Source organism: Salvelinus sp. IW2-2015, linkage group LG1 (genome assembly GCF_002910315.2).
Source record: "Salvelinus sp. IW2-2015 linkage group LG1, ASM291031v2, whole genome shotgun sequence".
Taxonomy (NCBI): Eukaryota; Metazoa; Chordata; class Actinopteri; order Salmoniformes; family Salmonidae; genus Salvelinus; species Salvelinus sp. IW2-2015.
This window is the reverse complement of record NC_036838.1, coordinates 55,943,777-55,966,313: the sequence shown is the minus strand read 5'-3', so window position 1 is coordinate 55,966,313 and position 22,537 is coordinate 55,943,777. Positions and strand designations below refer to the sequence as shown.

Sequence of the window (22,537 nt, the reverse complement as noted above, 5' to 3'; positions counted from 1 at the left end):
ATGTTCTTAGCTAGCTACCCACTGGGGAAAAAATGGTTGAATCAAAGTTGTTTCCACGTCACTTTAACCCAAAATTAAATGTGATGACATTGAATCAATGTTTAAAACTTATTGGATTTGCAAAAAGTAATCAACTTATTAAGGGCATATCTTATTTTTTTCTTACTCAACTTTTAACCTAAATCCAATGAAATGGCAAAAAAAATTGTTGATTTCACATTGAATTCACATTAGTTGAAAACTCAACCAAATGTAAATCAAAACTAAACATTGATCTAATGTCTGTGCCTAGTGGGTAGCTAGCTAGCAGTATCTGTGCTATTGTCTTGAAGCTAAAATGTAATGAGTGTACGGACAAGAAAATAAACTGTCCAATATGGTTTTGAATTGTTGCATTATTCAAGGGTGTAATGTGGTCTGGTTGCATTATTCATTCATGAGTGTTATATAATGAAATGTTGCTTTCATAGTGAAACAGTTTGTTAAAAGCATGCTTACTGGCTAGTGGCTATACTGGGATATTTACAATACATTTGAGCTGTGGAGCAAAAATGTGTGTCATGAAATCCCCAACCCTCTCTCGGCATGTGACATTCCTTTGATAATGTAAAAGTTAAAATTAAAGCTGCAAGAAGTACATTTTTGGTCGACCCAACCAAATATGTGTTATAGATCTGCCATTCTCATTGAAAGCAGGCTTAAGAAGAGGTAGATATGTTCTAGGTGTCCAATTTCTATGCTTCCCTGTCTTAAGTTTCGTTTTTGCGCCTTTTACTTTCGGTTTTGTAAAGCAGCTTCAAACAGTTGAAAATACAATATTTTTGGTTATGGAAAATATATTTCACAGTGGTTTAGATGGTACAATGGTTCTCTACACTATACTTGTTTGTTTTGTCACAAACTGGAATTAAGCGAACTATTAGAATTTTAGCAACCTGAAAATGGCGGAGCGATTTCTGCATAGTGCATCTTCAATGTACATATTATCTGAATTTAAATCTCATAGCGTTGCCTCTACTTCAACTCTCTTCAATCTGAARAGTCTCTTAATCAGTGATGTAGTGGTAAACTCTGATCGCTGGTTGCGGTAAAAAAAAGTCATGCTGCCTATACTTTTAATAATTTTTCCGCAAAAGGTTGGTAAACTGTCAAGCAAAARAAAAAGTGGAAAAAATACGTTTACTTCCGTTTACCCTCCACTACACCACTGTTTTTAATCTCTTATATCTTCTTAGTGAGGTGTCCTGACCTCACTAATCAGCCTAGAAATGTCTGCCTTACAGCCAGTCCAACACAAACTGTCCCTGGAGACGCTTGAGCTTTGACAGAAAGAAAACAAGACAGTATAATGCATGGATGAGATCATAATTGATTCTAGTTGAAAAAATAACCATTCAAAGGATATACAAAAAATAAGCCAGACAAAAACAGAAGAGGTGACAATGGAAGCTAAGCTATCAGAGATCCGAGAGTGCTGATCGACAGACTGGATACCAATCTTTAGGAAGGACACTCAAGCAGTATTGGTGCTGTGAAACTATAATCACCAGACGCTCTGCATTTCTCCCCATCTCTTATTGTTCTTCAGTTTTCTGACCACGAAATCTCAAAAACCTGAAATCCTGAACTAGAGGACTTAGGGTGACGTGATTCCTAGAATCTCCCGATAGAGGAAGTCTTAAGAAAGATGGCAAAGGGAGACGCGGTTACTGAAGATGAGAGGGAGATGGAGGCCGAGAAGCCGTTGGGGGGGGTGACCGAGGAGGAGACTGCCTTGCTACAGGCCTTGGGAGGGATGACCGGGGAGGACGATGCTGCCTTGCTACACTTAATCAGATATGCCGAGGCCCGCAACGCCGTGCCCTGGGATCAGAAGACCTGCCAGGAGAAGATTACCTACTACACTTACCGCTGCTTTCTTGTCTTCCTCATCACATCTGTCATCTTCTCCCTCTTTCTGCTGTTTGGGGAGTTTATTAACAAAACGTGGTGGGTGTCAAACTGGCATAAGATGAAGGTGTTTTTGTTCGACTTTGCCACATACCTGTTCACCCAGGAGGAAGGGAAGGAGATGATTGAACTGTAGGCCAATTGGACAGTATGACAACGACAAAGATGCCTAACACATCCTCATGATCACCCGAGGATCACCACACCAAAGATTATTATTTGTCAGTAGGCTACTTTGCTTTGACAGAAATATTTGAAATGTGATAGACTGTTTTGTCTGTTTGTAAATCCTGTTTTTGTTTGTTTCTGATTGTGCGAAATCAACTAGATGTAATCTGAAGTCCAAGATTGTCAATTATTCAATAAAAGAAACTGTGTGTATTCATAATTGGTTATTATTCTGCGGCATAGTTTATGTTTGATAGACCATTTTTTGGTTCCATGATATAGGTTACCCATACCAGAGATGGACTATTCTGGATATGTACCAGTGCCAGTTTCACCAGAGAGGAAGATGTGAAGCGGGAGGGTTTACCCTACCCAATATCTGTTCATGAAAATAAGACTATGAAGTGAGGAATTATTTTATGAGGATCAATGAAAAGGGTCGAATTTGTTCCATAAAAAAAAAAAATTGCTACATAGGCTTATTTGATTGAATAGACGTTTCATAATGGTTAGGGTGTTACGTATTCACTGATATAACTGGGCTCACGTGGCATTTCGGCAACAAAAATATATCTGAGTAAGCCTGTCCGTCACAAGCGTATATCTGACSTCTCATTGGCTAGAATGGTCCCATCTGCTCTGGCCTTCGACCGCCTGCCTTCCACCTTTAAATACATGTATTTCCATTGTTAGAGTGGTCACTCGATTATCTTGTCAATTTAATAGATATTCTTTGGTTTCATACGAAACTRGTCTACCCCTAGTCTGAATCACACATTCCAAATAATAATTTAATTTCGTCATGGCTTGACTTATTGCTGGACAAAATGTGCTGCTGMTGACATTCATGTTCATAAAAACATGTTTTAGTCCTAGCTATGTCGCGAAGAAATTGAAAGATCCTAAAACTATTTACAGTGGTAATGTATTTATACATACCGACACTTCAGTCGTCAGGCGCATCTCGTCCAAGCTGATKTTTTTGGATGAGGCTTGATGATGGACCAATAATATCTGGGCACCGCAAATTCCTCTATCTTCCGGTGACGACCCTCTTTCTCTTCCGGAAGATTCAGCGTGACCGACGTTTCGTGTCTGTATAGACTTAAAGTAAGTTAAACTATTTAATACGTGTTAGACCATCAAAACGGCTTCAATAATATAGTTCAGATGTTTTAATGTGCAAGTATATGATCAGAATCCATTCTGTATAACATATGTTMCACGTTTAGCAAAAAAGGGCGCGTGCAAGTTTTGCTAGCTTTATAGAAGCTAATGTCAGCGTTTGCTAGCTAACTAACACGACACCATTGCATGAGCACCAGTAATTACATGTAAATGGGCACAAGAAAGCCAGTGTTGTCTTTAAAAAAATAAATAGAGGTTCATTATTTTATCATTAACGTTCAATGTTGTAGGATCGTTAAAGGGGAGGGGGAGAGTGAATGTTACAAGGACACAAACGCAGTGTGTAGCCCACTGAGATATTGACCGTGGCCTGTACTATGCTGGACACATGAAATTAACGTTTTTTTGTTGTTGTGATAACTGGTTCATTGCATCCGCAGTGTAGCCCAGTTTCATAATATTACCATCTGTCCCAACTGTTTGCCATAGTTTGAAGTAATCGCGTAAAAACAGATTATTTTAGGGCAATTTTCACCCTGCCAGCTTCTATTAGTTCTATTGAGCACCGTGAAACCAACTCGCCTATCGAACGTTCTATTCCCAGTCCATTGTTCTACTTCTCAAAACGTGCCCACATTAAACCATAGGCTTACCTCAAGTAATTTATTATCAACAAGGCTAACGTTACTTGGTGAGCATGTTCACTGTTCGCCTGGGTACACGTTGTTGTTACCTCCATCAGAAAAATGTGTAAACCTAAACAAACCGCAAGTCACTGGACGAAGTTTCAAGATGTGGCCGATTTTTAAACAGCCAGAAGACATGTTTAAAAAAATTTTTTTTTTTTAATAGTAACCTATTTTTTTGGACGATTTGTTGTTTCTAAATGGCTTTTACTATTTCGCAGCTGCCTCACCAATGTCTTTGTGGATTAATAACTTTTAATTGCAAAATATTTCCAATAGATGGCAGCATAAGACATAAGGACATGAAGCATCAATTATAGGCTGTAGCAGCAATATAATTGACATAAAATAGCATGCAACCAAAAACTATATGTTCCATGATTTTCTAAAATGGTCACTCATTACTTTACAGGTTGCTATTTATCTCATATTAGGCCTGTTGCTTTTGGGGGAGCAAAAGAATATTGACTACAGCAGGTATTGAACCATGGCCAAATAATCACTAGACAGGTGTGCTAACCTCAACCCTAGTAGACATGGCCAAATAATCACTAGACAGGTGTGCTAACCTCAACCCTGTAGGACATGGCAATAATCACTAGACAGGTGTGCTAACCTCAACCCTAGTAGACATGGCCAAATAATCACTAGACAGGTGTGCTAACCTCAACCCTAGTAGACATGGCCAAATAATCACTAGACAGGTGTGCTAACCTCAACCCTAGTAGACATGGCCAAATAATCACTAGACCAGGTGTGCTAACCTCAACCCTAGTAGACATGGCCAAATAATCACTAGACAGGTGTGCTAACCTCAACCCTAGTAGACATGTATTATAAAAAGCTCTGTTAGTGTATCATATTATGAGTAAACAGCCTAGAATAGAAAAGACGAGTGTTTCTTCCAGCTCGTCAATAAATGACATCATGCAACCCTTGCGGTTAGAAAATTTACCTCAATATGCCCCTCGATTGCGCGAGAAGTCAGTGCACGCTGCTGCCTAGGACACAAGCTTTTCGCAGGATTTTGATGAATTGGCTACTTTTGCGAGAAGGCAGAGCGGGTCAATGCTTGTTGATGAATTTGACAATGAATGTACTAGGCAAAATATGTTTTGTTGACCAGAGGTGACTGAATTAATGTTCAGGCTTATTGATAAAAGTTATAGTAATGAAGTATATTTTCAAAACATGCCCATTTAAAAACAAGTAGTAATAACATGAATCATCATTATATTACTTCAYAGTAATCTGTTAAATGCATGTTCAGTCCTTCCTCTTGTGTTAGAAGTGTGGAAAGAGACAGAAAAAAGCACGAACGGGAAAACTGAAGGGAGTATCCAGGGAGAACGAATCTTCTGAAATGTATTTGTGGTCTTATGCTTCCATCTATTGGAATTATTTAGCAACTGCGGTAGTAATGAATAAATTGTATATCCTTACCAAACTAGTAATTACTCAGAATTGCAAAATATAACATTTTCTAGTTAATTTTATCACTTATCACTCACCTTAACTATGTAAACCATAGCAATGAAACGGACATAAACACTATACATTTAGTTATATAAAAAAAACTGTATTTAGATGGGTGACATTATCTGCAAAAGTAACACCCCCTTAACATATAAACACAGACACTAAAAATGTGTTTTTTTTATATAATAAATCTGGTAGCTCTCAAAAGTGCCTTTTTTTTGCTGAACAGTTTGTTTTCATGGGTGTGCTGCCTGCCATCAGAGGAGTCTGTTTGCCAACCTGCCTGCCTGTGCATAATGAAAAGTTAAAAAATCATTGCCACGCTTTCACATAGAGGCCTAGTTTACATTTTAGTCATTWAGCAGATGCGCTTATCTAGAGTGACGAAGGTTAAGTGCCTTGCTCAAGAGTACATCAACAGATTAACCTAGTCTGTTCGGGGATTCAAACTAGCCACCTTTCGGTTACTGCCCAACGCTCTTAAACCACTAAGATTACAAACCACAAAATGTTAAACACAAAAGGGCAAATGGTAGTAGATAAATGGTAAACTGGTTAAGTAATTAGGGGTATGTATGTCTATTTTGCCAAATTTCTCTCAATGCGTGTGTGTGTGTATATATATATAATTTTTATTATTATTTTTTCTCCAAGTCCGACACCATTTTAATCAGGAGAATCTCCTTTGTATTAATGTAAGATTGGGCAGTGAGCTCTGCGGTCATCAAACACTAGCCTTTCAAATATCAGAAATGACACATTACTGTTTGAACTCTGAGGATGCTCCATTGTTTCCCTATGGGGAAATTCTACACAGACATGTCTGTATTTCCCCAAGTAAATACACACATTGTGAGATATATTTATTTCAAGTTGGACACATTTTTTAAATCAGGAGAATCTCCTCTTTGTAATGACGTAAGTCTGGGCAGCGAGCTCGGTTGTCTTCAAATGCTAGCCCCAAAATACTTTTTGCCCTTGGAACCCTGCGCTCCACCCATTGTTTTCCTATGGAGAGGCATGCCGGTCTATTTCGCCAAATATCTCACAATGTGTATATTTGGATTTTTTTCAGGTTGGACACCCATTTTAATCAGGAGAATCTCCTCTTTGTAATTATGTAAGTCTGGGCAGCGAGCTCGGTTGTCATCGATCACTAGAAAATAAATAGTCAGAAGCCACTTGTCTCAATTCATTTTTTTTAATGTTCATTATTTTTTCATTAACGTCCAATTTTGTAGGACCGTTAAAGGGGGGGAAAGTGAATGTTACAATGACACAAACACATTGTGTTTCTCACTGAGATATTGACCGTGGCCTTCGCCAAACCTGAAGTCTGGCAGAACAGTAGTGTTCCTTTTGGCAACGACCACGGTTTCTTGATATGGGAAAATTAAATTTTTGCGTGTAGTGATGCTGTTGGGATTAATTTGTCGATCTATGCAAAAAAAGAAACCTTGTTGGATTATAAGATATCAAAAACTGTAAATAGTGGTTATGTTTTTTTATTCTTAGCTCCCTTTTGTTAACAGAATAGCATGGGATTTATGTTTTAGACACGGTAAAGTTTAGAATCAACAATACTTGAAGTTGAGGTAATTGTAAAAAGAAATATATATATTTTTTTTTTTTTTCATGTGTCATTTCGTTACAATTACCTCAACTTCAAGTATTGTTGATTCTAAACTTTACCGTGTCTGGCTATATCCAGGTCTATATTAGGATAGGAGTAGCCAAATTAGTTAACCACTATGATTATATATTTATAAAATAATCATAGKRRTWRMCWAATTWGKYWAYYMCTATCCTAATATAGACCTGGATATGGCCAGTATGTATATCCAGAGTGCATTTCAAGTAGGCCAATATATATAATAATAATAATATATATATAATAATTTTTCCCCTCCTTCTCCATCCTCCTGCTTGCAGAATGCGTTACGTGTCCGCTTACCTCCTGGCTGTGCTCGGTGGCAACACCAGCCCCTCCTCCAGGGATATCAAGACCATTTTGGGGAGTGTAGGAATCGAGGCCGAAGATGTGCGCCTAGACAAGGTATGCCTCCATTTAGGGCAATGCTGTCTTGTATTTTGAGAAGATGAACTGAGTTACTTTTGTGTACTTCGACACTATTGCAGGACAGAGGCCTTGGTTTACATAGTAACTGGTGATAATAAAAACCTGAATTTGTCTCCACAGGTTGTCAATGAATTGAATGGAAAAGACATCAATGAAGTCATGAACTCTGGTGAGGCATTGTCCTTATGTCTTTGTTTTGACTCATGAAATCATACATAATTATGCCAGATTTACACTATTTGGCCAACCCAAACGGTACTGTTGGCTGTTCTGTTTTATGTCATGTTTCATGGTTTGTGTGGACCCCAGGAAGAGTAGCTGTTGCTTTTGCAACAGCTAATGAGGATCCAAATAAAATACCCAAAATACCAGTACAGCTTAGTTTGGCACCATCGTGTGAATCAGATTTGGTCTGTAGATTGCATATAGGTGCAAATGTTGTCAAATCACCAGTCACTGTACAATCTAAATGACCTGTCAATGAATTACTCCGTTGCTCTTTGCAGGTCTCTCTAAATTGGCCTCCGTGCCAGCAGGTGGTGCTGTGGCGGCTCCTGCTGCTGCTGGGTCTGCTGCAGCTGGAGTTTCTCCTACTGCTGGTAAGCCATCATAGTAGGGAGTCATTAATTTCAACGGACTGAAACACGTTTATTTGAAATGAATTGCACGAGAAGACACATTTAGAGGAAAACGCTTGATATTTTAAATGCACTTTGATTATATATATGTATTTCTGGAAATGGTCAATGTTTTTTGGGGGTAGGCTCCCAAATATGAAACTAACCTATGTTTGTGTGTCTGTGTAGCGGAAGAGAAAAAGGAGGAGAAAGAGGAATCTGAAGAGGGATCTGATGATGACATGGGATTTGGACTCTTTGATTAATCTTCCTTCCGTTAGAGGTTGAAAACCAATAATAAAATGGAAATGGTTAGAAGAAAGTCACTGTTGTCTTCATTTTTTTAAATGTTTTTTTTTTAATCATTAACGTTCAATGTTGTAGGACTGTAAAGGGGGGGAAAGTGAATGTTACAATGACACAAACACATTGTGTTTCTCACTGAGATAATGACCGTGGCCTTCGCCAAACCTGAAGTCTGGCAGAACAGTAGTGTTCCTTTTGGCAACGACCACGKTTTCTTGATATGGGAAAATGTATCTTGCGTGCAGTGGCTCTGTTGGGATTAATTTGTCGATCTATGCTAAAAAAAGAAACCTTGTTGGATTATAAGATATCAAGACCAGTAAACCCCTGGTATGTTTACTTTTTTTTTTCTTAGCTCCCTTTTGTTCACAGTATAGCATGGGATTTACGTTTTAGACACGGTAAAGTTTACAATCAACAATACTTCAGTTAATTGTAACGACTATTGTGTGTGCTTTTTGAGGTAGTCTCAACTACGTGTTTATTTGGACAGTGAAGCTAAACCTTATAATTTGGCTCTATACTCCAGCATTTTGGATATGAGATCAAATGTTTGAGGTGACAGAACAGAATGTCACGTTATATTTGAGGGTATTTTCATACCTCCGTTTAAGCATTTGGAAATGAAAGTACTTTACGCGTATATGGGGGCGGCAGGTAGCCTAGTGGTTAGAGCGTTGGACTAGTAACCGGAAGGTTGCAAGATCAATTCCCGGAGCTGACGAGATAAAAATCTGTCATTATGCCCCTGAACAAGGCAGTTAACCCACTGTTCCTAGGCCGTCATTGAAAATAAGAATTTGTTCTTAATTGACATGTCTAGTTAAAAAAAGGTTTTAAAAATATATATGTCACCCYATTTGAAGGTGTCAAGTATTTGGATGAATATACACTGAACAAAAATATAAATGCAAGATGTTTCATTAGCTGAAATAAAGAATCCCAGACATTTTCCATATGCACAAAAGCTTATTTCTCATTCTGTGCACATATTATTTTACATCTGTTAGTGAGCATTTCTCTTTTGCCAATGGCATCTCGAGAAGCTGATTAAACAGCATGATCATTGCACAGTGCTGGGGACAAAAAAGGTCCACTTTAAAATGTGCAGTTTTGTCGCACAAAACAATGCCACAGTGGTCTCAAGTTTTGAGGGAGTGTGCAGTTGGCATGCTGACTGCAGTAATGTCCACCTGAGCTGGTGCCAGAGAATTTAATGTTAATTTCTCTACCATAAACTGCTTCCCAAGTCGTTTTACACACAGACCATTTGGCACCACGCCAGCCCAAAACCTCCACATCCGGCTTCACCTGCGGGATCGTCTGAGGGGAGGTGGGCGGCACAACAATCTGAAACACAACCTAAACAAAGTGAAAATGCATCCAACAAGTTTGTAGAGTCACAAGCTTGATATAGTCGATGCGTACTAAACTTTTGACTAAATTGAATAAACTAAGTTAATTTGTCTAAATACTTATGACAACTTCAAAATGGGGGGAATTCAATAATAATGGTAAAACCGATGTATGAAAATACCCTCAAATAAAAGGTGACATTCTGTGCTGTCGCCTCATAACAAATCCCAAATTCTGGGTTATAGAGCCATATTAATTGTTTTACTTCACTGTCCAAATATGTAAGGAAGTGATTCTGCTTCACCTAGCTAGTAGAATATATTTTGTTTACTCATTTCCTATCGCTACCCCAAAACAAAAAATACGCTACATGACCAAAAGTATGTGGATACCTGCTCGTCGAACATCTCATTCCAAATTCATGGTCATTAATATGGAGTTGGTCCCCGCTTTGCTGCTATAACAGCCTCCACTCTTCTGGGGAGGCTTTCCACTAGATGTTGGAATATTGCTGTGGGGACTTGCTTCCAATCAGCCACTAGAGCACTAGTGAGGTCGGGCACTGATGTTGGGTGATTAGGCCTGGCTTGCAGTCGGCGTTCCAATTCATCCCAAAGGTGTTCGATGGGGTTGATGTCAGGGCTCTGTGCAGGCCAGTCAAGTTCTTCCACACCGATCTCGTCAAACCATTTCTGTATGGACCTTGCTTTGTGCACAGGGGCATTGTCATGCTGAAACAGGAAAGAGCCTTCCCCAAACTGTTGCCACAAAGTTGGAAGCACAGAATCGTCTAGAATGTCATTGTATGCTGTTGCGTTAAGATTTTCCTTCACTGGAACTAAGGGGCTTAGCCCGAACCATGAAAAACAGCCCCAGACCATTATTCCTCCTCCACCAAACTTTGAAGTTGGCACTATGCATTGGGGCAGGTAGCGTTCTCCTGACATCTGCCAAACCCAGATTCGTCTGCCGGATTGCCAGATGGTGAAGCGTGATTCATCACTCCAGAGTCCAATGGCGGAAAGCTTTACACCACTCCAGTCGACACTTGGCATTGCGCATGGTGTTCTTAGGCTTGTGTGCGGCTGCTCGGCCATGGAAACCCATTTCATGAAGCTCCTGACGAACAGTTCTTGTGCTGACGTTGCTTCCAGAGGCAGTTTGGAACTTTAGTGAGTGTTGCAACCCGAGAACAGATGATTTTTACGCACTTCAGCACAAGGCAGTGACATTCTGTGAGCTTGTGTGGCCTGTCACTTCGTGGCTGAGCCGTTGTTGCTCCTAGACGTTTCCACTTCACAACAACAGCACTTACAGTTGACCAGGGCAGAAATTTGACGAACTTGTTGGGAAGGTGGCATCCTGTGATTGTGCCATGTTGAAAGTCACTGAACTCTTCAGTAAGGCCATTCTACTGCCAATGTTTGTCTATGGCGATTGCATGGCGGTGTGCTCGATTTTATACACCTGTCAGCAACTGGTGTGGCTGAAATAGCCGAATCCAGTAATTTGAAGGAGTGTCCACATACTTTTGTATATATAGTGTATTTGGACTGAAATGTCACTGATCCGTACTTGACCTGTTTGCTTGTGAAACTACTACTCTAACTCTGCTTGGTGTATTGCATACAGCTCCATGCAGATCAAGTCCCCATCTGACTCCTCCTGTATTCCACCTGTGTTATATTTCGCTGTATTTGGCATCTTTAACAATATCTAAGGGGGACGAGAAATGGTCTACTGCCATTCATGACACAGCAGTGACATCTTGTGGATAAATTGAGTACAATATTTCATTTAGTACACATTTTCTCTCAGAAGGTGGTTGAAAATGGCATCTTTACAGACAATGCCAATTACAAATATTTTTTTTCTCCAGAATATCTACTCAAAGGTTAAAAAGTAAATACAGAAATATGAATCTGTTGCTGGGGAATTTCGAGTCATGGTGTCCACTAAAAATAGTTTCACCTTGCAACATTGCATAGTCTGGCAGTCCAAACAGTGCCTGGTCAAATATCCCTGTCCAGTGTCCACTCCACACTGTGCTGGTTGGGGGAGGAACTCGACCCCTTTTCCCCTGCTCCTACTTCTCTCCTTGTGCCTGTATCTATCTCCCTGGAAAATGAAATATGCTAATAACAGAGGCAAGTGTTACCCTTTAACTGCATGCATGACACAATAAAAGTGTGAATTGCTTTTTTTCTTAACTAGTTGTTTGCTTTGAAATGTTTAGGTACACTGTACACTATAAGAGCTTTGTGGACGGGATCCCTTTGTTTTGAAGACAAATGACCTCATCGCTCTGTGTAAAGAGATTCATAGTGGACTGATGAGAGCTGTAGTTATTAYAATGTATAAATAGACCAGAGTCAAAAGTTCAACCAAATTAAAATGTGTTGCAGATATGAAGCACCCTCTAGTAAGGATGAGAAACGTTCATTCCCAGTCCTCTCTGGGGAGTGACACCGACTCGCAGCCTGTCCTGAAAGAAGAGGAGGAAGAGGAGGAGGTAACACTAGAGGAGGAGAAAGAGGCGGAAGAGGAGAAAAAAGGGGACGTATTGACGGACTCAGAGCTGGATCCAGAGTTGCCTGAGGAGTATTCCCATGGCCTGGAGGACCTGAGGTGGAACCTGAGCTCTCTAGAGAAGGCTGTATATCTCAGCCTGCCACCATGGGTCCAGAGAGGTATGCATGACGACACCACCCACACCACATCACCATGTCATGCCACTGCTGTGTTGTTAGTGGGCATTTAGCCACAACTTCAGCTGTCCCTTAACCGTGAAGCCATGCCCAGATGGGTGAGACAATTATAAACGTTGCTCAATAGTAAAACACAAAACATTTATCTCTCACGTTCAAGTTTTGTTTTATGGTTTCTTCACATTTGACAGCCAAGACTGTTAAAATATCATAACGTTATGTTTTATTTGACAGAGATTCACCATTGAGACCAGGGTCTCTTTCGCAAGGGAGCCCTGCACATACAATTCATAGACAAAATCAAATCAAAATCAGATAGGACAAAAACAAACTAAAATATTGCTCAATAAACAATCAAGAAAAACAGCCACATTCCTCAGCAAATAGTTCCCCAATCATTATTTTAAATTGCACAAGCAGCATCAGAGCGTATAATTGCAGTGTACTTTAGGATTTACCTAATTTGGGGGAGATCTGAGGAACCTCGAGAGTTAACCAACCCTGTGAGCGGGTTTGGTATGTAATGTTTTTTTTATACTATAACAACAAAGTAGGGAAGTTGGAAGCTTGTGTAGTAGGGCTTTGTGAACAAAAAGGGAGTAATTAATTGATCTACGGCACTTTAATGGAAACCAGCCAACCTTTTGATACAGTTGTGGTTGTGCTTGTTTTGTCTACTGTTTCAGCATTGCTGTGCAACCTCATGGCTAAATGTGGTGTAAACAACTCATTCTTCCCAGCCCGTCTGCTGTCCTACCTGCTGCTGCCCTACATACTGCCAGCCTCTATCTTTCTCCATGTCAACTACAGGTGATGCTCAATACTAGCATCTATACAAACAACCATATTGAATTTATCAGAAGAACAAAGAAAACAAGTCACATTACCCCACTGACTATAAAATGTCCATCAATCAAAACATGATAGCATAGTTACTATGACTAACACCATTAAAATAAGCAGAATTATGGAAACTTCCATAGACAATTCATAGACATTTCCGGCGATTTCCAAGGGTAAACTTAGCTGTGAACTGATAGTGTTTACAGTACACATTCTGTACAGTCTACCCCTTGGTTACATACTGTAACTATGGCTCGTTCTGTCATGCTTATGTTCATACCATATTACCATTTGTACATTTGTGTCTATATGTTTTTCTTTGCTTCAACTTGTGTGTACTTTACGTCCCCCAGGGTGCTGTGTTGGCTCCGCCAAGTCCCAGGGAAGTGGCTGTGGCCGGGTGTCGAAATGGCTGTGCCATTCCTTCTAAAGCTCTCTCACCCCAGGAAGAACCTCATGCACAGGTGAGACGTGACTGTCAGATCATATCAGCTGTAAGTCAGCGATCCCAGTTACTGGAAATCATGTGCCACACAAACACCATGGTGTTATTGGCAAGAGCATCCCCATCAGGTTAGAATTGGTTGAGTCACCATTTGTTATTTCAACATACTGTCTGGTTATCGTATGATATCAACGTGGTTGGTAAATCATATTTCAATAGATGTTCTTGTCAGGTTAATCCTGACATCAACAAATTTGACTACAGGGTTTCTAGGTGTGGTTCATTTTAAACTGTGGGCAATTATGTATCAATCAAAATTGAATGTTGATCTGCCATTACCTGGTGGGTAGCTCCTGTCTGTCAGACATGTTTGTTTTAATCTCTCTTCTACCAAGTACTTTTCCATAACACCTTCTGTCAGGCTAGTGCAGCCAGTGCTCTCTCTTACACTCTGTTTTGTGATGCTTTTAGGTTGTGGCCCTCTGGTCCTGTCAGATTTTGGCCCGTTGGTCCTGCCAGGTTGTGGCCCTGCAATCCTATCAGGTTGTGGCCCTACAATCCTGTCAGGTTGTGGCCCTGCAATCCTGTCAGGTTGTGGCTCTACAATCCTGTCAGGTTGTTGCCCTACAATTCTGTTGGGTTGTGGCCCTGCAATCCTATCAGGTTGTGGCCCTGCAATCTTATCAGGTTGTGGCCCCTACGCTTTCTGGCATCTGCCAAAGAAAAACATACACAGTTTAAGAGTGCAGAGGATCCTCCTCCACAGCAGCGCCGTCGCTCCGTCCTGCGGTTCCAGCTGTCCACCACCAGCACCCATTACACAACCGAGAGCCCCAACACCCCAACCGAGAGCCACCCTGACCCCCTGAGCTTCTCCCTCCTCTTCAACCTGGAACTAGCGATGGACAACCAGCCCAATCAGCCCAACAACCAGTCTCTACTCCACCATAGCAAGAGGCTGCTGCCACTGGAGTATGGCCCCTGCATAAAGAAAGAGGCCCTGGCCTCCCCACACATCTCCTACATGGGGGTGGAGGAAGAGGAGGAGAGGATGTCTCAGGGAGGGGATGAGGTGGAGGAAGGGTTAGCTCTCCTCCCCAGCCTTCCTGTGGAGTGTGCCAATACTGGCTACTAATGTTGGCTGACTTTAGGGTCAGGAGTTTTTCCCTGATCGGGTCACATGGTTAGGAATGTGATTTTCTCAGCAAATGAATAGCAGACCTAAGTCTGCCTGTATCCAATTCACAACTAGTTTGTACTTTGAAGTATAATGTATGTTGAACCAAATTAGTGAAGTCGACTCTCATGTGCCGCATGAGGCAGTAAGCACAAAAGCTCTCTTTCTACTACGCCCTTCCATTCTCACTCCAGTATGCACAATGACTGGAAGGAATGATGAATAGTGTAGAGTCCCTCTTAGTCACGTCACATAGTCAAAACAACTCCCTCATGTTCCTTATCAGCTGACTTCCAGGTAAAGTAGTAGGTATTACGTTATCAGCCGACTTCCAGGTAAGGTAGTACTTATATTGTATTAGATTTATGTATTTTATGAAATTGTATATGCAGCGCTTGAAAGACACTGGTCTCAATGGTGACTCCCTAATTAAATAAAGGTAAATAATGTCCACAGGACATGTATTACACCTCAACTAGTTTAATCAAATTACTTTCAGGTATTTGACCGCGGGTATTGTTCATCAAGTGAGTGACAGTCCTATGAGTGGGGGGCTACCCGGCAGAGATGAAAACATCATCTTGAACGGAGAACTCCATTCGCCCACTGGCGGTAGGAATTTACAGCCTTGGGCATAAGAAAGGCGGCAAATAGCAAGCACAACATTTTTTCCTATCTGGTTACTATCAGTGTTTGATAGGATCCTAATAAACACCATTATTTTGTTAGCTGAATAGTAATACCTTTGGATTGAGACAATGTTAAGCCTTTTAACCTTGACCAGCTGTTTTGCTGAGGTTGAGTGGAACTTAGTTCATTTAAATAAAAGTAGTTAACAAATGAAAAGGCTGTGGCTTTCTCTTTCTTACTCAAAGCTCTGGCAGTTTCAAGAATGCAGCTCTCTCTCGAAGGACAGTTTGGCCATTAACCAAAGTCAAATGCTGATACTGTATCAACCAAGGTACCATCAAATAATGCATTTCAATCAGTAGAAGTAGTGCTTTTTAACAAAAACATAATTTATTCATGTAAGAAATAGTGTGAATGCCAGCATACACATCTATATAAATGTCATATTGTTCATCAGCAGTTGTTCAGCCCAAAACAGGTAGACAATGATGAAACTAAAGATTGCACTGCCAATAACAATAATAGTTTAAAAAAGTTAATAGAAGTATGCTGCAATTTTCATGTAATTGCACTAATACTAGTGCACTGTGTAAAGTGCTGGACATTGCATTGCATTATTACATAGCCAGATAAAGTTTTGTAAAGTGCATTCTATCAAATCTGTAAAACATTGATATTGTAGAAATAATATATACCATTTAGCAGACGCTTTTATCCAAAGTGACTTATAGTCATGCGTGTATACATTTCACATATGGGTGGCTCCAGTGGGAATTGACACTTGGTGTTACAAGCATCATGCTCTAACAACTGAGCCACACAGGACCACAGTATTAGAGAAAATATATTTCTACCACCTGGAAATATTGCTACATAAATAGTTTGGATCAATAGCTTGGTTTCCTTATTTTCTCACGTGTCATAAGTAGAATCGCCAGAAACAATGCATTACTCTAGGGTTACTGTAGGGGCGTGTTTCTTAGTCCTGGTCCTGAGGATTCAAAGGGGTGCACATTTGAGTTTTTACCCTAGCACTACACACATCATGTCACTAATCAACTCATCATCAAACCTTTGATTAGTGGAATCAGGTGTGTATTGCTAGGGCAAAACCAAAATTGTGCACCCCTTTGAGTCCACAGAACCAGGATTAAGATACCCTGCTGTAGGAAAATAACCAGTGTACCTGTACCTTGTAGCAAGTACATGCAGTTACAGTAGGCTACATAGTACTTACTATCACTAATTCAGATAAGTAAATACAGACTGCACCACAAGTGGTAAGAAGTGGATATATTTGACTTACTAACCTGTACACATAGTAGTTATTTAGATTACCTAGTGTAGATTTACTGGTACAAGGACTACCATAAGTGGCTGTCATGTGATGTTCCCTAGGTGACCTGCCTCTGGGTTTTATTTGTGTCCCAAGGAACACTACATGTGCTATTACAGTACTGAGTATGTTTACTTTCCCCKGCAGTAGTTGGTCTCATTTGCATGTGGTGGTGCATCAATGATTAGGACCATCCTGGTTATGCAACGTCTGATCTGGATTAACCTGCAAAGCAAAATAAATGCCATTAGAAACATATGTGATCTTCCTTGATTCACCTGCTAACAGCACTGTGGTTAAAAGTACAAAACAGGTTTTAACTTGTGTGTTGGGGGTGTTTCTGTGTCACAATCCCTTCTGACAATCCCTTCTATTTTAGTTTATACCACATGAGGCTTCTGAGGGGAGAACGGCTCATAGTAACATCCGGAACGGAGCAAATGGAATGTCATCAAACACATGGAAACCATGTATTTGTTGTATTTGATACCATTCCACTAATTCCACTTCAGTCATTACCGCGAGCCCGTTCTCCCCAAATAAGGTGCCACCAGCCTCCTGTGATTTACACATAATTACATGCATTTGAATTAAAAGAGAAAACAGGGCTGACTCTTGCCTCTGGTGTCTGGGTGAAGCGGTCCTCTAAGTAGCGATTGCCCAGGCCCATGATGTGTCCTGTGGATTGTCTGGAGAGACAGGCCACCCTGGCTGTGAAGTCCAGAGTGAAGGCCAGCTTGACCAGCTCTGGGGCGTTGACGGGCCCGGGCCCAACAGTGTGTGGTGTCTGGCGGTTCTGGCCTGTAGGGGTCTCTGTCTCCACATACGTATCAGCCAACTGCTGGAAGGTACTGTAGGACAGCTTCTGGAAGAAAGCGCTCAGGCTGGGGTTCTCCTTCAGCTATGGAGAGAGCAGGACATACTTTCATGAGTGACCATAGAGTAATACATTATTATCCATGAGGAAATAGCACATTTAGCCTGAAATCCAGACCAGTTTTGTGGTAATATTCCACTCCTTGTACTCTGTGCCATTTACCAAACCTGTTTGGCATAGGATACTGCGTACAAGGGGTGGAATGTTAGCACAAACAGACTGGTACCCAGCCTGGGTACTACCCAGCCTGGGTAGCAAGCTATCCTGGATGTGAAAGAAGCATTGAGTGTCAAAGATAGACTTTGTATTAAGTTTCTCACATACATTATTTTTCTTTGTAGTTTATGAACACAAACCTTGTTATTAATGACGTCTCCTTGCTGCTTCATCAGAACAATTATCCTTTTGATGACGTCCTCTGTAAGAAATGGATAGAAAGGGTCAATAGAAGTCTACACAGTTGTAACAGATGTGTGATGTGCTGTATTACATGGCCGTTACAGTTTTATATATAGATTGCTTAGGATGCTATTGAATGTGCGATTTCTATTATGATTAGATAAGACATCAATACACATGAGAACATTGCTTGATGATAGGCTACTTACCATCTGTAGAAGCTGTGTCTGTCTCTTTCTCCTCAGACACAATCTTCTCCAGCTCTTCTGACACTTTCTCATAGTACGAGTCTGTAAGCACCACACTCACAACCGCTGTAGAGAGTAACAAGTAACAGAGTATTTTTTTCATGCAATAACTCTCTAATAACAGGACTACYAACTAATAACAGGACTACCAACTAACTCTCTAACAACTGGACTACCAACTAATAACAGGACTACCAACTAACTCTCTAATAACAGGACTACCAACTAATAACAGGACTACCAACTAACTCTCTAACAACTGGACTACCAACTAAGGCCCAATTTCCCAAAACACTGTTAAACTAAGATTATCCACAAAATCCTGTTTGAACAAAAGGATCATAACAACAACAACAAAAACAGTAGTGTGTGTGATGTTTGGGTGCCATGCCCGCTCAAACCTACATTCAACTCCAGTTATTTCTGTAGTGTTGGCCCTGTTCCGAGACGATGATCTCCTCACAGACCCTCTGAGGCTGTCACTCTTAGTTTTTCTCTGAGGTAGTCTCCTCATGGAGCGCCATTGCTTTTTTATGGATTTGTTTCCTTGTGACTGTCCACCAGTCTCTGTACCAGACTCATGCTCATCTTTCTGGTCACTCCCCTTCTTCGAGAAGAAACCCAGAAAACTTTTCCAGAGAGAGGGCCTTTTGGTCTTCTTCTTTCCCTCTTTAGACTTATTCTCCAGTTCAGTAGACACATCAATCTCAGGAATATCAGCAGGCCCTGGGATTTCTACAGGAGCCACATTTGGTATAACAAAGCCCTCGTCGTGTGGTGTGCTGGTGGCATCGCCCTCTTCAAGTTTGCTGGGCCCTAAGGTGACCAAGGAGTCAATAGAATGCCGGTGGACTCTTCTGCGTTTCTCTGACAGTGTCACCCACTTCCGAGGCTTTGTTGGTGACCTCTGGTCCTCACATGTCCCGTCACTTAAACTGATGCTGCGCTTCACATACACTTCCAAGAGGTGACTGGTGTCCTTGCGGCCAAGAGAGAGCAGCTGGGCCTGTTTGGGCATCTTCTTTTCTGTAACCTGCATAATAGTAATCTACAATAGATAATGCAAAATTAGATACATTTTTTTCATTACCGTAAATACGAATTTCTTTCAACATTATGATATGTCACAATTGCACAATTGTATTGGATATGTTGTTCTGGTTGTTTTGGTTTCACTTGTAAAATAGCCTAAAGTAAAGTTTTCGTTTACATTTTCTGAAATACGGCTAAACCAACGATTAAACACAGCATTGGGTGCCCAAAAACTTGCATAACAGTTCTCTCTGGTCGTGGTATTTCACCCAATGCTGATCTYAGTTCTTCCTGAACATTAACAGTAGCCTACCATTACCAATTTCCCATGTGAATACGTCAGTCGACAACATGAAATATAATAGAATATCATACAGTAGGCTACTCACTTTTTCACTAACTGTCTTGCTGTTCCCTTCCCGATAAATGTGTTGATTTCGACGTGTTGACTAGGTGAGATATCCTTACCTAAATATGACCTCTTCAACAAAAACCCTGTTCAGGACATATAATGACGCTTTGGTTTACGCCTCCTTCTTTACCGACAGCCTATCACCACCCTTCATGCAGAGCGCGTGGCTGAAGTGTAGCAGGTGAGTAGAAGTTCAATGCGTCATATGATTTCTCCTCAACAGTACTTTAGGGCTTGTTTACGGTTTCGGTGTTGTCCTGCTCGTCCCACAAGGGGAAATTACGGTATTGGTTTTAGTTAACCTGAAACACACACACACACACACACACAGTCGATGCTGCTGTTCTAATATATACTATTGATTCTACTACCCACTTTAAATATGTAAATCCATTGTAAATCCAGTCCCTTATTACTATGCATATTACATCTTCTGCTACTTCTACTACTTCTTATTTAATTTTTTTACTTCATCGTTGTTATTATTGATAAAGGATTTATGTTCTGCATTGTTGAGGGAGCTAACGCATAAGCATTTCACTGCACCTTTTATACCTGCTGTAAATTGTKTATGTGACTAATACATTTGATTTGATTAAGATAACACTTCCCCATCAACAAAATAACATTCATATGGCCTATATAATAATGCAGGTTTAGTGGCATATGCGACTAGAAACAAAACAGAATCCTCACCCTCTTGTTTTATGATTGACCATACACACTGGGCACAGTCAAGTCAACTTTTATTACTGTCAAAGGCAGCAATAAAGGCTGCCATCACCATTTCTGGACCTCTGTAGTCAAACCCGTAGCCTACTGATAAGAACATTTGTTGACTGCAGGGAAAATGTGAGTAACTACTTTGTGCGGSATTTGGACTTTCGGTTCAGCTGATAATATATTACCATAACCTTTAGGTCTGGAGAAACACAAAAATACATGATATATCATTGAGTGTGCTCTTTTTGGGGCAGGTCTTTGTGGTGGCATGATGCTACATGTTCCAACCTGGACTCAGGGTCATTCTGCATATTCCCAAGCAGTGTTGTGGATTTTATTGTGCAACCTTGGAAAGGATGGAGGAGGGGAGGGGGGATGAGAAGGAGAGGAAGTGGAGGAGGAGGAGAGACTTCCAGGCAGATATGACTGAGAGCGGCCCCAACTGGTGTGACCTTTGACCTGGAAAAACTTGCCCTGAACCGAGAGAGACAGAGAACATTCATCGACGCACTATGCTCCTTATAGGAGCCATGGGCTTTAAGTCTATACACCACCCTAAAGTGACCTATATTCTCTGAAATKGAAGTTTGAACAGTTCCTAAAAAGTGGATGGTGTCTGAGCCATTCGCTGACAAGTGTTATGACTACACTGTACGATTCAAGAAAAGTGATCAAGACACAACTAGGCTACAGTATATGGTTATATTGTATGGCCACATAGCCATTAGGCTGCAGTGGCATACACTTCTAGAGTCCATTAAAAGTCTACGCTGCACTCCTCATATTCAAGGCTACATTATTTGAAGTGTAATCTTATTCCATCATAAAGGTGCATCGCATTAATCATGAAATCGACCACAGCTCATGATTGTGACCAGAGATGAATGTGAGGAGTAGAGATAAGAAAAGGGACGGCGTTCACGTTAATGCACTGGTTCTGATTAATTTACACTTGGGTTCATTTGATCTGAAATTTATTTTTGACTGTTACTATTATGGCTGTGATTTTTCATTTTTAATGACCCGCTGGCTTTGGTCATGTTCAAAGCCTGTTAATCTATTTGCTCCAGTCAATGTCAGCCACACACACTGTAGTCATATGACCAGAATTTAGATTAAGCTGGCAGAATACTAACTCATACAAAAAAGGATTCTGTTGAATTCTCAGTTCATCATGTAATGCAATGCAATACAGGCTACTCACAAGGCACCATTATAGTCAAAAACCAGCTAGCTATATATCTGGATTTACACTATTGGATGGCACACATAGCCTACATCGCATTTTATAGTAAATCAATAACAACAACCATACAATGCAATACAGTACAACACAATACAATACTATACAATACAAATACAACACAATACTATACAACACAAGCCAATACTATACAATACAATACAATACTATACAACACATTACAATACTATACAATACAACACTATACAATACAATAGTATACAACACACGCCAATACTATACAATACAAATACAATACTATAAAACACAAGACAATACAATACTATACAATACAAATACAATACTATACAACACAAGACAATACTATACAATACTATAGTATGCAAGACAATACTATACAATACAAATACAATACTATATAACACAATACAATACAATTCAACACATTACAATACTGTACAATACAATACAATATAATACAACACAATAGTATAGAAAGTAGTATAGACAATTCGAATGACCGTTCCCATCAGTGGGTGCTCTGGTCAATGGGTGCGTTCGCCCCCACCCTCCCCGAGACGCCAGCAGGGCAAAGCTCCTGCCCCCGACCCAAAGATATTTTCAAGGGCAGGAAGCACCAAGACCCGCCTGTCGCCCAGGCGGGCATGGAAGTGTGCGCAACCGAAAGCACCATGGCCAGCACACACACCATTCACAGAGTGAAACCATAACA

The 22,537-nt window shown here is 40.5% G+C and overlaps 3 protein-coding genes across 5 annotated transcripts; 2 read left to right on the top strand and 1 right to left on the bottom strand.

Moving 5' to 3' along the window:
• The first annotated feature begins 3,102 nt into the window (after positions 1–3,102).
• LOC111970698 (large ribosomal subunit protein P2) lies at positions 3,103–8,430 on the top strand. Of its 2 annotated transcripts, XM_070445895.1 has the most exons (6): positions 3,185–3,228; positions 6,487–6,531; positions 7,344–7,467; positions 7,612–7,660; positions 7,998–8,090; positions 8,298–8,430. In XM_070445895.1, the coding sequence occupies exons 3-6, from the start codon at positions 7,345–7,347 to the stop codon at positions 8,372–8,374; spliced, it is 342 nt and encodes a 113-aa protein (XP_070301996.1). In that variant the 5' UTR covers positions 3,185–3,228; positions 6,487–6,531; position 7,344; the 3' UTR covers positions 8,375–8,430. The 2 variants fall into 2 exon arrangements, with proteins under 2 accessions (XP_023853246.1, XP_070301996.1); XM_023997478.2 differs by lacking the exon at positions 6,487–6,531 and having other exon boundaries at positions 3,103–3,228.
• Positions 8,431–8,531: 101 nt separating this feature from the next.
• On the top strand, positions 8,532–15,789 carry LOC111970507 (uncharacterized). 2 transcript variants are annotated; one of them, XM_023997309.2, is made up of 5 exons: positions 8,532–11,917; positions 12,176–12,460; positions 13,219–13,288; positions 13,675–13,785; positions 14,238–15,789. In XM_023997309.2, exons 1-5 carry the CDS (start codon positions 11,716–11,718, stop codon positions 14,899–14,901), a joined length of 1,332 nt encoding a protein of 443 aa, XP_023853077.1. In that variant the 5' UTR covers positions 8,532–11,715; the 3' UTR covers positions 14,902–15,789. The 2 variants fall into 2 exon arrangements, with proteins under 2 accessions (XP_023853077.1, XP_023853067.1); XM_023997299.2 differs by having other exon boundaries at positions 13,165–13,288.
• A 152-nt stretch (positions 15,790–15,941) lies between these two features.
• LOC111970606 (apoptosis facilitator Bcl-2-like protein 14) lies at positions 15,942–19,963 on the bottom strand. The gene is made up of 6 exons (XM_023997419.2): positions 19,855–19,963; positions 18,839–19,481; positions 18,395–18,499; positions 18,143–18,204; positions 17,529–17,810; positions 15,942–17,134 (listed from the first exon to the last, which is right to left on the bottom strand). The coding sequence occupies exons 2-6, from the start codon at positions 19,470–19,472 to the stop codon at positions 17,087–17,089; spliced, it is 1,131 nt and encodes a 376-aa protein (XP_023853187.1). The 5' UTR covers positions 19,473–19,481; positions 19,855–19,963; the 3' UTR covers positions 15,942–17,086.
• Between the last annotated feature and the right edge of the window lie 2,574 nt (positions 19,964–22,537).